The 13,483-nt window shown below is 56.4% G+C and overlaps 1 protein-coding gene across 1 annotated transcript; it reads right to left on the minus strand.

The window, feature by feature from the left end:
- Positions 1 to 4,889: 4,889 nt before the first annotated feature.
- On the minus strand, positions 4,890 to 13,414 carry NOA1 (nitric oxide associated 1; the record flags this gene model as incomplete). Its single annotated transcript, XM_084266591.1, has 7 exons — positions 4,890 to 5,658; positions 6,552 to 6,669; positions 7,376 to 7,492; positions 7,965 to 8,096; positions 9,272 to 9,468; positions 10,773 to 10,937; positions 12,499 to 13,414. The coding sequence occupies 7 exons, from the start codon at positions 13,412 to 13,414 to the stop codon at positions 5,453 to 5,455; spliced, it is 1,851 nt and encodes a 616-aa protein (XP_084122717.1). The 3' UTR covers positions 4,890 to 5,452.
- Between the last annotated feature and the right edge of the window lie 69 nt (positions 13,415 to 13,483).

Genomic DNA, 13,483 nt, shown 5'->3' on the forward strand with positions numbered 1-13,483 from the left:
TGGGGGGGTGGTGTGTCCCTTTTGGTTTTGTCCTTTTTTCTTTCCCCCCCCCTTCTTTTCCCTTCTCCCCTTTATTCCTCCTTCTTTCTCCTTTCCCCCCCCCCCTTTATTCCCCCTTCTTTCCCCCTCCTTTATTCCCCCTTCTTTCCTCCTTTCCCCCCCCTTTATTCCCCCTTCTTTCCTCCTTTCCCCCCCCTTTATTCCCCCTTCTTTCCTCCTTTCCCCCTCCTTTATACCCCCTTCTTTCCTCCTTTCCCCCTCCTTTATTCCCCCTTCTTTCCTCCTTTCCCCCTCCTTTATTCCCCCTTCTTTCCTCCTTTTCCCCCCCTTTATTCCCCCTTCTTTCCTCCTTTCCCCCCCCCCCCCTTTTTCTTTCCCCCTTTTTTTTCCTCCTGTTTTTTTTTTTTCCTTCCCCTGATTCTCTTTTTCTTCCTTGGGTTTTTTCCCTTGGGTTTTTTTTAATTGTGCTTTAAGGGCTTGAAATATTGCACATTGTCTTTGATTTTGTTACCTATGCAGTTTAATCCTCTAGGAATAGCGCTTGTGCAGTACCTGTACACTTTATATATGCATGTTGGGTTTCTTTTGTGTAAGGCTGGGCTTTGTTTTGGGCTTTGTTTTGTTGGTTTTTTTTTTAATTATTATTATTTGGAAGCATTCAGATTCGTTGCTTACCAGGGGCAGGTTCTCCCTGAGGGTTTTCAGTCAGGATGTGTTTCCTGGGTGTGAAGCTGCTGAGATTTTGAAGCTCTTGGCTGTGGGTTTTTACCTGGCTTTAGAATCAGGGAGTTGTTGAGCACAAGGATGTTGGGGCGGTTTCAGAACTGGGTTTTGCAGGGTTTATATGATCATGGAAGGAGCTACTGCTGATGTATTGAAAACAGAGCAATAATCAACTGTCATTTGTAACTTGGGATCACCAGGCAGGAAAATATTCCCTCTGAATGGAAACAGAAGCAGAGTCCAGGTGCTGATTTCAATTTGGTCTCCCCCCACCACCACCACCTTTCCTCCTCTTCCCACTTCTGTGGCAGACAGCAGTCAGACACACTGAGCTCAAACAGAGCAAAACATGGCTGGTTCTTCCAAATCCTAATGTCTCACACACCAAAACTCCACCTAAAGATAAATCAACTGGTAAGCAACAATCCTGGCTTAAACCCCGTAGCAATCCCTGCTCTGGATTCATTCAGGCTGCATCTCACATCATCATCCACGCAGGGAGAGAGAGACTGGGGAGCCATCAGGTGCTTCTCTCAGGTCTGGGAGGGTAGAGGGTTCCCAGGAGGAGTGAATTCCTCATGGATTTGGTTTCTGGCACATACAGATGAGGAATGCTTGCCCCCAAGACGTAACCAGGGTGCAAACCCACATGGAGTAAGCAAAGCCCCCCAGTCCCGCCTGCCGTTAGCTTCCGTGCCAGTGGGAGCAGCTGTGGGCAGTGGTGTCTCTGGCTCCCAGCTCTAAAGGAGCAAATTTGGAGTCAGACATCATTCAGAGGGTGGAGCTGAGGACTCCAGGCAGTATTTTTGGTCAGAGCACTTTAAGCTCTGGGATAAACCCCATCCTTCCCCTCCAGCTAACCCCGGAATGAATAGAGAGCAGCGATGCTACGTTGCTCTGGGAAAGGTTTGCCACAGGAGGCCAAAGATGCAAGAGGGAAGGCAGATCCATCCCTGGTGTGATGTAGGGCAAGTTTCTGTTTGCTTAGATAGTGTTCAATCCATACCTTGGCTGCGACAATCATTGGCAACTGAAGATCAAGTTGCAACTCTATTTATATATGGAACAGTAAGAGAAGAACCCTGCTGGGGTTGTTTCCCTCAACAACCGCTCGGAATAGGCTTAGATTTATTTTTTAAGGGGTTTTTTTGGTCCTTTCCTAACGGTGTTTCCTTTACATCAAAGGTGTGAGGGGTGCTGGGAGCTCCCAGCGCTGAGTAGCAGGTTTGTAGCTACTCAAACCGTATCCAAGAGCCTTTCTTGGGAGAGACTCCAAGGCCTGGGGCTGCTTCAGATAACCTCTGGGCTGGCCTGATGAGGGGCTTTATTTTCCTGCTTTGTTTTTCAAATGACAATAAGGGTGTTGGCTGACTGGACATCTCTCTGGGAGCTGAAGCCAACGGTGGGGTTCCCTGAGATACTCAGCTGTGGGGAGGGGGTCAGGGTTTCAGGGCTCGATCGGACAAGGACTCTTTGAAGACGCCGATCGGCTCCTGTTCAGTCTTTCTTACCCCAGGATTAGTAAAATCAATTCTTACAAAGAAGAGGAAGAAAAGCTGCTTTGTTCCACCTGAGAGCCACCCACCCTGGCCCAAAACACCTACTGTTGGTGCAGAACCATGGGGGGGGGGGGGATCTCTCTGCTCAGTTCAGACCAAGGTTTGGGAGTTCCTCAGGGTGAAGCAGCGAGGATGCAATGAATTACCTGTCCCTAAAACATTCAGCGTTGCTAATACTGAGTGTCCAGAGGGGTTGTGGGGCCCTTAACCCACCCTATGTGTTGGTCTCCTTTTCAACACCACCTTTTTTAGGCTCTTTCCTTTCTTTTTATTAATCCCCCCTCCCAGTAGCCTTAAATTATTCTGCTCTGGCTCTGCCAACACCAGTGGATTTACCTCTCTTGAGCAAGAACACCTATTGGAGCGCCCAACCCTCCCACGGGTGGATGGAAGGAGTGGTACAACCCTACTACCCCCAGCCCTCCTGTGTGTGTGGATGGAAGGAGTAGTACAACCCTACTACCCCCAGCCCTCCTCAAGCGACGCGGCGCTGGGAAGGAGCTGCCCCGAGGAGCAATCCAGCGGCGGGCAGCTAGGCATTAATTACTGTATAATTAATTACTGTGTCTGGATTCACATGGTCTAGGCTGGAATTGTGGGTGTTCAGAGAAGAATCATGGATGACTGACAGGCCAGTGAAGGGCAACGTCATGGATTTCAACAGATTTACTTGATTTTTCAGCAGATTTACTTGATTTCAGCAGATTCCATGTAGCTCAAAGGTATCAAATCCAATCCAGGAGTTTCCTTGACCGTCACTTGTGTAGCTCCAGGGACGCTATTCCCAGGATCCAGGTAGCTAATGGAATTGTTTATGTGTACATATATCCCCGTCCTCCAAATTAAATCACACTAGCTAACGAACCTTTTGTTAAGCTGGCATGGAAACATGTTTATGATGTTTAGTTGCACCATGTTTGATGCTTTTCCAGTGCAATACTTGTATTCTCAGAGTTAAACCAAAGGCAATTCCCTCTCTCTCATGCTCTCTCTAGGGTAGTGCATGATGGTCTTTCCTACCTTGGTGATAGATGGAAAAGGAGCCAGGTCCTTTGTGTGCTGTTTTTACCTAAACCATGTATAAGGAGTCTTTTTTTTTTTTTTTTGTCCAAAATGTAGTATAAAGTAAAACTAAATTGCATTATATTAACCCCAAGTGTATTTTCCTAAGCATAGTTATGATTAAATAAACTTTATTAAGGAACCTGCAGCTTCTGCTTCTCCTGCTGTTTAGGAGCAATGGAAGGCAGGAGCAGTACCTCAAGCTGGAGCAGACTGGAGGAACCAGTACACCAACTGGTATGTTTGTGGCTGGTGAGGCAGGAGGGCACCAAGATGGGCTTGGAGATGGGTATGAAGGTGCATTCCCAGCCCTGGGAGAAGAGATGCTGCTCCAGGGCAGCAGCAGAATTGAGATGGCAGTTTCGGAGGTGAGGTGGGTGGTGTCACATCTCCTTTGGGGAACTGACACTAGATTGGGGGTTGGACTTGATTAAGGGAGTGGAACCCCTTCCTTGTGAGGAGATGCTGAGGGAGCTGGGCCTCTTTAGCCTGGAGAAGAGGAGCCTGAGAGGTGACCCCATCACTGTCTATCAGTATGTGAAGGGTGAGAGTCAGGAGGCTGGAGCCAGGCTCTGCTCAGGGGTGGCAGCGACAGGACCAGGGGCAGTGGGTGCAGCTGGAGCAGAGGAGGTTCCATGGGAACATAAGGAGGAACTTTTTCCCTGTGAGGGTGAGGGAGCCCTGGGCCAGGCTGCCCAGAGTCTCCTTCTCTGGAGACATTCAAACCCTCCTGGATGTGTCCCTGTGGGATTTAGTCTGGGTGATCCTGCTCTGGCAGGGGGTGGGACTGGATGATCTCCAGAGGTCCCTTCCAACCCCAAACATTCTGTGACCTCCTGAGGTCCCTTGCAACCCTTCAATGCTGTGATTCACAGGGCTGAGGGGGCTCCAGTTGTCCCTATGGCTGTGGTACTGCCCATACAGGCAGGGAAGGCGCTTCGAGAACTGTAGATCCCGGCACAGCTTCTCACCCCCAGCAGCCTGGCCCTCCTTGAAAACCTGAGCTGGATCCGTCCCTGGTGCCAACCTTGGCCATTGCCACCTCCTCCTAGGGCAGAGCAGCTCCTGGCACCAAGGGACCAAGATCTTCCCCAGCTTTCCTACAGGCACCTTTCAGGGACAGGAAGGGGCTGGGAGCTCTCCCCAGCAGCAGCCTTCTCATCCCCAGGCTGAGCCAGCCCAGCTCTCCCAGCCTGGCTCCAGAGCAGAGGGGCTCCAGCCCTCACATCATCCCCGTGGCTCTTCAGGACTTGCTCCCAACAGCTCTGTGTCCTCCTTGTCTGGGGACTCCTGAGCTGGAGGCAGCACTGCCGGGGGGTCTGTGTCCCAAAGCAGAGCAGAGGGGCAGAAGCCCCCTTTCCCAGCCCTCTGGGTCCCACTGCTGGGGTCTCCAAGGGCCAGCTCAGGGTGTGGGAGCACCTGGCTGGCTCCAAGAGCACGAGCATGAGGCCTTCCTGCTGCAGCCTCTGTGGAGGCAGGAGGGTGCTTGTTTCTGCCCACACAAGAGCATCGTCAGCAGCCTGGAAAGGGCACAAAGAGCATCTTTGGAGGGTTTTATTCCACACCCCATGTCTGAAGAACCTTTACAGAAGCTGCAGAAACCAAACCAGACCTGCAGAAGTTTCCTCTTCAGGCCTGTGAGGCAGACCTGCCCCTTGTTAACATGGCTTTGCCATGTCCCAGAGCAGGGTCTTACACTCCCTTGTCATCCCTGGGAGCTGAAAGAGTGAAATGACCTGAGTTTTGGCTGAATCAGTATCAGCCAGGGGGAGGATGGTGCCCACAGGAGCACCCCCAGCTCCTCCCAAACACCCCAGCCAGCCTGCAAGAGCAGATGGACCCCACTGAGCAGCAAAGCCAGCACAGGGCAGGTGGGTTGAGTTTCCATCCCCAATTTTAAGAGGGAACAGACACCAGAAGCTCCCTGGAGAAGCTGTTTCTCCTCCCACAGCTCCTGGAGCACTAGACTAGGTGCTTTACCTCCCTCCAGCCCCGCTTTCAGAATGCACCAAACCAAACCAGTCCAAGCTCTTCCAAGTAAGTACCAGGAAGCACCAAGGTTCTCCAGAGGCTGCTCCGTCTCCTCCCTCACTCCATGAGGAGCAGAGCTACCTCTTCCCAGCTGTTCTCAGGTTTTCCACCAGGGAAGGAGGCTTTTTGGTCCTGTAGGCAGCGGTGCCGGGGATCCGGGCCCCTCTGATGGTGCTGATGAAGGGCAGAAGAGGAGGGTCCCGCACCACCAAGGAGGTGCCCTTGGGAGTGTAGGCTCGGAGCAGCAGCTTCTCTTCCTCAGGAGCTGTCACTGCCACCCAGCCTGCACAGCCAGAAGGAAGTACAGTCGGTGAGAGGAGTCACCCCTGTCAGAGAGAGGGCTCAGTGCCTCCCATGGTGCCCAAGCAATGAGCGGCCCAGGTGAGATGTCTCTGAGAAACTGAGCCCTTCCTGGAGAAAAAAAGCACCTAAAGCCACCCCAGGCACAGCCCTTTCCTCCTCCCCAGCTTAAGAGGGATGGTGGGAACTACCAAATCCATCCCTCTCACCCAGAGAGCTCCCAGTGCCATAGGCATCCACAGAGTCTCCGGGTTGGAAAGGCCCTTTCAGACCATGGAGCAGCTGAGGGAGCTGGGGGTGTTCAGCCTGGAGAAGAGGAGGCTGAGGGGAGACCTCATCGCTCTCTACAACTCCCTGACAGGAGGTTGTGGGGAGCTGGGCTCAGCCTCTTCTCACAGATACCCAGCAACAGGACGAGAGGGAATGGCTGCAAGTTGTGCCAGGGCAGGGTCAGGGTAGAAATGAGAGTGGCTGGGCATTGGAACGGGCTGCCCAGGGAGGGGGTGGAGTCACCGTCCCTCAGGGTGTCCAAGGAAAGGTTGGATGAGGTCCTTAGGGATGTGGGTTAGTGAGTAATAGAGGTGGTAGGGGGATGGTTGGACTGGATGATCTTGGAGGTCTTTTCCAACCTTAATGAGCCTGTGATTCCCCATGTGTGGAACCTTTCTGGCAGCCAGAGCATAAAGAATCCCATGTGGTCATCCCATACGAGCACGGCTCAGTCTCTACCCTTGGAGGCTGCCAAACCTCAGCTGGACAAAGCCACAGTTCCCCTGATTATGTGTGGGTGCCAGACCTTCCCTCAGCAGGACACACAGCTCTTCCCATCATTATTCTTGGGATGCAAAGCCAGCTAAGGAGGAGACATGGAATTACCTGCAGAGGAAAGCTTGATATCTGCAACTGCCTGCTTGGTGCCAACTCCCTGCAGCCTTATGTCCTGAGGGACAAGTGGGGGGAAGTCCTTCATTCGCTCTTCCCCACCCATGGGAACCTGACAGCAGAATACAGGGAGAAGATTTCAGTCAAGCACCTCCAAACTTCAGTGCTCCCACCCCAAACCAGGGAACAAGGCACATGATGTGGGAACAAAGGGATCAGACTGCTGCCAAGGGAGCAAGAGGTGGCTCTGATACCCCATGGGAGCTGTCTCAGGATTGCCAAAGGCTGAGCAGGATGCAGCCTGAGCCAGCTGTTGGGAACTCAGAGGTGAGCAAAGGCAGAATGGGACCATTCCTGAAGCATGCAGAGAGGGAACTGCCAGGACAGGGACAGCTCATCCCACCCCCATCAATCTGCACGTGCTACACAGCACACGGGGAAAGGTCTGGCCACCAAAAGATGCTGGGATGTGCAGAGGATCCCACAGGGAACCAATGAGAAAGGTGTGTTTTCCAACTACAGGCTGTCCTGGAAGCCCAGCCATGGAAAATATCCCTATGGCTGCACCTTCAGGGTGCTGAAGAAAAGCCAAGCATCAGATAGCAGAGCACTGTAGACCTTCCAGCCTGGACACTGGGATGCAGAAGCTCTGCAGCACCTCAGAGGCTCTCTCTCCTGTGCTCCACACAGCACAGGATCTCCCCCCTCCCACCACCAAAGACCCAAACTCCCAAATGTGCTGGTTTTTCCACCAAGTGTGCCCCAGCCTGAAGAACTTGAGGGGGCAGGAGAGCCCACCCATCTGCATCTCCTCCTACCTTCAGGAACTCCCTGCCAGCATGCTTCTCATAGATTTCATCTGCAGCACTCAAGGGAGCGATGTGGACCGGCAGCCGGTTAGAAGCCACCACAGAAAACCAGGCAGATTTTGATCCCTGGAGTAAATACCAAGAGGATGTCAGTTGTGGACATGGAGAAGCAGCTCTGAACTGCTCAGTCCTGCTCCATTCAGCCTGGAGAAGAGAAGGCTGTGGGGGGACCTCATTGCAGCCTTCCCATCCCTGAAGGGAGCAGAGGAACAGGAGGGGAATCAGCTTGTTCAAGGGCAGAGACTGGCAGGACAAGGGGGATGGAGTGAAGCTGGAGGAGGGAAGGGTTAGAGGAGATATTAGGGGGAAGTTGTTTGCAGAGAGAGTGGTGAGGGGCTGGAAGGGGCTGCCCAGAGAGGTAGTGGATTCCCCGTCCCTGGAGGTGTTGAAGGCCAGGTTGGCTGGGGCCCTGGGCAGCCTTGTGTAGCTCCAGGCCTGGAGGTTGGTGTCCCTGCCTGTGGCAGGGGGTTGGAGCTCTGTGATCCTTGGGGTCCCTCCCAACCCAGACCAGTCTGGGATTCTGTGGTTCCTCACTCACCTCCACATAGTCTATCCGTCCCAAGGCTGCTAGAAACAAGACCATTCCAGGCTTGAGGACGAAGGTACGGGGAACAATGGCCTGGGTGGGCAAAACCAGCTTCACTTCCTCCTCTGTCAGGAGATTTAACACCTGCAGAATAAATCACACTGCTGTTACACCATCCAGATGTTTTGATGGGGACAGTGACAGGAACACTGGCATTATATCCATGGGGGACAAGCATCAGGCAGAGCAGTGGGAAGAATGGGTAACAGAATGGCTCAGTTCTGGTCCAGTGAGAAACTGGAGGGAGGGATGTCACCAATCCCCATGGGAACAGATCACAGACTCAGTAGTCAGGGACCTCAAAGCCCCCCCATGCCAGGGCCTCCCCCATCTCCAGGAAGGATTTCTGCCACCTCCATCCCCCTCCTGCAGCTGAAGGCCCTTCCCCTGAGCCTGGCCCCCAGCACCAGCCCCTCTCCAGCTCTCCTGGAGCCCCTCGAGGGACAATCCCTGTTACCCATACAGGTCAGGAGTTGATGGGCTGGAAATCAGCCCTGAGGAAAAGGACTTGGGGGGACTCATGTGTGAGAAGCTGGACATGAGCCACCAAGGAGCATCTGCAGCCCAGGAGCCCAACCCCATCCTGGGCTGCATCCCCAGGAGTGTGGGCAGCAGATGCAGAGAGGGGATTCTGCCCCTCTGCTCTGCTCTGGGGAGACCTCACCTGCAGTGCTGGGTCCAGCTCTGGAGCCCTCAGCACAAGGACAGGGACCTCTTGGAGCAGGGCCAGGAAGCCACAAAAATGACCCAAGAGCTGGAGCAGCTCTGCTGTGAAGCCAGGCTGGGAGAGCTGGGCTGGTTCAGCCTAGAGAAGAGAAGGCTCTGGGGGCACCTTATAGCCCCTTCCAGTCCCTGAAAGGTGCCTGTAGGAAGCTGGGAAGAACTGTTCCTGAGGGCATGGAGTGATGGGATGAGGGGGGATGGGTTTGAACTGGAAAAGGGAGATTTAGGTTGGGCATTAGGAAGAAGTTCTTCCCTCTGAGGGTGGTGAGACCCTGGCCCAGGGTGCCCAGAGAGGTGGTGGAGGCCCCATCCCTGGAGACATTCAGGGTCAGGCTGGATGTGGCTCTGAGCAACCTGCTCCAGTGAAGATGTCCCTGCTCACTGCAGGGTGGGACTAGATGGCCTCACAAGGTCCCCCAGCACAGTAAGTCCCCTAATTCTATTCAACTGCCCAACCCAAAAGAATCCCAACACCAGGACTGCCACAGAAAGGCTCTCCCCAGCCCCACCATCCCGAAACACCCCAGGGTACCTACACAGTCCTCCTTTATAATGCCTGGGGTGTCGAAACACCAGCGAGCATCCTTCACTTCGTTGTGGGTGAACTCCTCCCTGACCTCAGGCTTCCCAGGGGTGTGTCTGGGATCTTCATCCACGCTGTAGGACAGCTCGTCAGGGTCAAAGTCAATCACAGCACTGGGCTTGGGCCGCTGAAACGTCCTTCCCACTCGTCCTGGATTGATATGAAAAGGTTTCCTGGTAATTAATTGATGAACTGGCCTCTCCTGGCCTACAAGGGCTGCAGGCTGCTGATTTACAGGTCGTGAGGTGCTACGTGGCTCAGGAGCTTGTGTGTTCAAAAGCCAAGATGCTAAGAAATCCCTTCTGCAATTCCTGCTCAACACCCCTCCAGCCCCAAAACCTCAGCAGGGACCAGATCACAGCCACTCTGTGACTTGTTTTGCTGTCTGCCTTCTTTTTTCAGTGCCTCAGACTGCCAAATACAGAGTTATTTCCAAATCAGAGCTACCCTCTGGCAAGCCCATCTTTGGGACACATAGAACACCACAGGAACACCACAACCTGCAGCCAGAATGGGATTATTTAAACTCAAAACTCGTTTTATCCCATTGGAAACAAGAGCTGACCACTAAGGGAGTGTCACTGGGAACTGCTGGGCTGTTGGAGGGAGGGTAGTAAACACTGTGGGGAGGGTTACCAGAGGAAACCTCAACAGCTTGAAAGGAAGCACTCTGAAGGAATAGAGGCCCCAGCTGGAGTCCTGTGTCCAGAGCTGGGGCCCCCAGTGCAAGAGAGATGTGGGGCTGTTGGAGAGGGGTCAGAGGAGCCACGGAGATGCTCAGAGGGCTGGAGCAGCTCCCCTACGGAGAGAGGCTGAGGGAGCTGGGCTGGTTCAGCCTGGAGAAGAGAGGGCTGTGGGGGGGACCTCATTGCAGCCTTCCCATCCCTGAAGGGAGCAGAGGAACAGGAGGGGAATCAGCTTGTCCAAGGGCAGAGACTGGCAGGACAAGGGGGATGGAGTGAAGCTGGAGGAGGGAAGGGTTAGAGGAGATCTTAGGGGGAAGTTCTTTGCAGAGAGAGTGGTGAGGGGCTGGAAGGGGCTGCCCAGAGGGGGGGTGGGTGCCCCGTGTCTGGGGGTGTTCAAGACCAGGTTGGCTGGGGCCCTGGGCAGCCTTGTGTAGCTCCAGGCCTGGAGGTTGGTGTCCCTGCCTGTGGCAGGGGGTTGGAGCTCTGTGCTCCTTGGGGTCCCTCCCAACCCAGACCAGTCTGGGATTCTATGAATAGTAAGGATACTACTTGTTGAGGAGCTAGAGAGGCCTTGCACCCATTACTCAGCGAACAAAACCTGGTCAGAGTAACTCAAAGGCACACTGGGAATTGATTATCACTATGACAGATGGTATATTCTTCCCACACTGGATGTGGAAGTGAGTTCTTCCAGTGTGGGAAGAAACTACTTGCTAAAACCAGTGGAATTCTACAGTAAATTACGACCTTCACCCAGGCAATACTCACCCACCAAGTATCCTTGCTTCTTGAGGTGGTTAAGGTACTTTTTTTCTTCACTGCTTAGCTGATCTTCTGTTTTTAGTGCCTCCTCTTTCAGCCTCTCCTGCCTGTGGAATATCCTGTCGCAGGTAGGATTAATAATGGGGAATTTCAACAGATTCAGTGTTGTTCCTGGAATAAAACCAGAAGGCATGTTTGGGTCTGGGAGTCCCAGCATGTTCAAGCTCTGAGGAACAAGGAAATAGAAGTGAAAATTGATTCTGCAACTTCGGAGAAACCTGGGAACACAAAGTTGGAGGTGGAACTACAGCTGCTCCCTTTATGAACAGTCTCTTGCCCATGTGGTAGGAACCAGGCATCACAGAGTCACCAGGTTGGAAAAGCCCTTCAAGCCCATGGAGTCCAACCGTCCCTGTCCTGTGCTGACCCAGATCTCTCAGTACCTCATCTCCCCGGCTGTTAAACACACCCCGGGCTGGGGACTCAGCCCCCTCCCTGGGCAGCCTGTGCCACAGCCCCACAACTCTGCCAAGGAAGAACTTTTCCCTCCCAGCTGAGCTGATCCTGCCCTGGGGCAGCTTGAGCCCATTCCCCCTCGTCCCATCTCCTGTCCCCATCGCCCACCTCTCTACAACCTCCCTTCAGGTAGTTGCAGGTGGTGATAAGGTCTCCTCTCAGCCTCATCACCACCTACAACTACCTGAAGGGAGACTGTAGAGATCCATCCACTTGAGATCTGCTCCCACCCATTGCTTGAGGACACTGGGCTGAAAGCCAAGTGCTGCCAAGACTGACAATACACAAGTGCCCACCAGCCTGCTTACCAGCCTCTCTAGACTGGGGGAGACAACATCCCTCGCTGACAGGGAGATGGCAAGGCATGCAGGTGGGGTATGGTTCCCACTGGAAGAGGAGCACGTGCCAGCTCTACTGGCTGCCTTACGCTACGAGGCACACAGTGCCCTCCATGCGTGCCTCCTGCTCTCCACAAGGTGCCAGTTCAAAGTGTGACACAGCATCAGAGCTGGCTGCCCTCAATGGCAATGTGTCAGGGAGACGGGTCCCCATTTGGTGACAGGCCCTCCCGACCAGGGCTGGCTGAGGGGCAGCCACCCAGCTGGCCCCAGCGCTGGCTGAGGGCAGCTGTGCAGCAGGCCCCAGGGCCGGCTGGGGGGCAGGTAGCCCAGCAGGCAGCCCAGGGCCGGCCGGGGGGCAGGTGGCCAAGGGAAGGTAGCCCAGGGCTGTGCAGGGGCAGCCACCCCAGCAGGCCCCAGGGCTGGCTGAGGGCAGCTGTGCAGCAGGCCCCAGGGCCGGCTGGGGGGCTGGTAGCCCAGCAGGCAGCCCAGGGCTGGCCAGGGGCAGGGATGCAGGTAGCCCAGGAGGCAGCTCAGGGCTGGCCGGGGTCAGGGGGGGGCAGGTAGCCCAGCAGGCAGCCCAGGGCTGGCTGGGGGGCAGGTGGCCAAGGGCAGGTAGCCCAGGGCTGGCTGGGGGGCAGGTGGCCAAGGGCAGGTAGCCCAGGGCTGGCTGGGGGGCAGGTGGCCAAGGGCAGGTAGCCCAGGGCTGGCTGGGGGGCAGGTGGCCAAGGGCAGGTAGCCCAGGGCTGCGCAGGGGCAGCCACCCCAGCAGGCCCCAGGGCTGGCTGAGGGCAGCCGCCCAGCTGCCCCTGGCTGATCCTCTGAGCACGGGACACGGCACGTACTCCACACCAGAGCAGGAAGAGCAGCACCCTGACCTGGCCAGGAGGAGACGGTGGCCCTTTCCACCACGTCGGGGGCGCGGGTCTTGCAGTAGTCGGAGCGCAGCAGGGTGTTGAAGAGCGTGGACTTGCCGGAGTTGGTGGCGCCCAGCAGGTAGACGTCGCCGGCGCACCTCCAGGAGCGCTGGAGCCGGCTGACCAGCCCCTCCAGGCCGAAGCCCGTCTTGGCGCTGACCAGCCGCACGCCCACCAGCGGGGCTCGGCGCAGGCCGGCCTGGGCGCAGGCCGCTTCCAGCCGCTCCCGCAGCCGCTTCAGGTGCCCGGGGGAGTCGGCGGGCAGCAGGTCCACCTTGTTGCCCACCACCAGCAGCCCTCCGGCCGGCACGTCGGGGCTGAGCAGCGCCGGCAGCTGCGGCAGCACCGGGTCCGGCAGCTCCAGCACGTCCAGCACGTAGAGGAGGAGCGGGCCGCGGCCGTGGCGCGGGGGGCGGCGCAGGGCCGCGCTCACCACCAGCCGGTGCTGCTCGGGCGGCAGCTCCAGCCGCGGGGCCCGGCCGTGGTGGGACAGCAGCCAGCAGCGCTGGCAGACGCCGGCCCGCAGCCCCGCCGCGCCGGACGGGCCCTCCGAGAGCCGCCGGTACCTCTCCGAGGGCACGAAGCCCGGCGCCGCGTCGTCGCGGCACTGGAGCTCGGCCCCGCAGCCCGAGCAGCTGACCCCGCTCGGCGGCACCGAAGGATCGGGACGTCCCACAGCTCCTGGGAGCCGGCGGGGCCGCTCCCGCTGCTGTCTCGCCGGCTCCCGGCGCGGAGGAGGCACCGCCGCTCCCGCCGCTTCCCGGCCCGGCTCCGGCTCGTACTCCAGGAAGACCAGCGGCTCCGGCTCGGCGGCCGGCGGGGCCCGGTGCTGGGCGCGAACCAGGCGGCCCAGGAGCGCCGGGGCCAGGCGGCGCATGGCGGGAGCCGACATTGTGCCTCTCGTACCGCGCATGCGCGGCCTCCCCGCGGCCACCCACGCCCCCCC

Source organism: Gallinula chloropus, assembly GCF_964237585.1.
Source record: "Gallinula chloropus genome assembly, chromosome: 7".
Lineage (NCBI taxonomy): Eukaryota > Metazoa > Chordata > Aves > Gruiformes > Rallidae > Gallinula > Gallinula chloropus.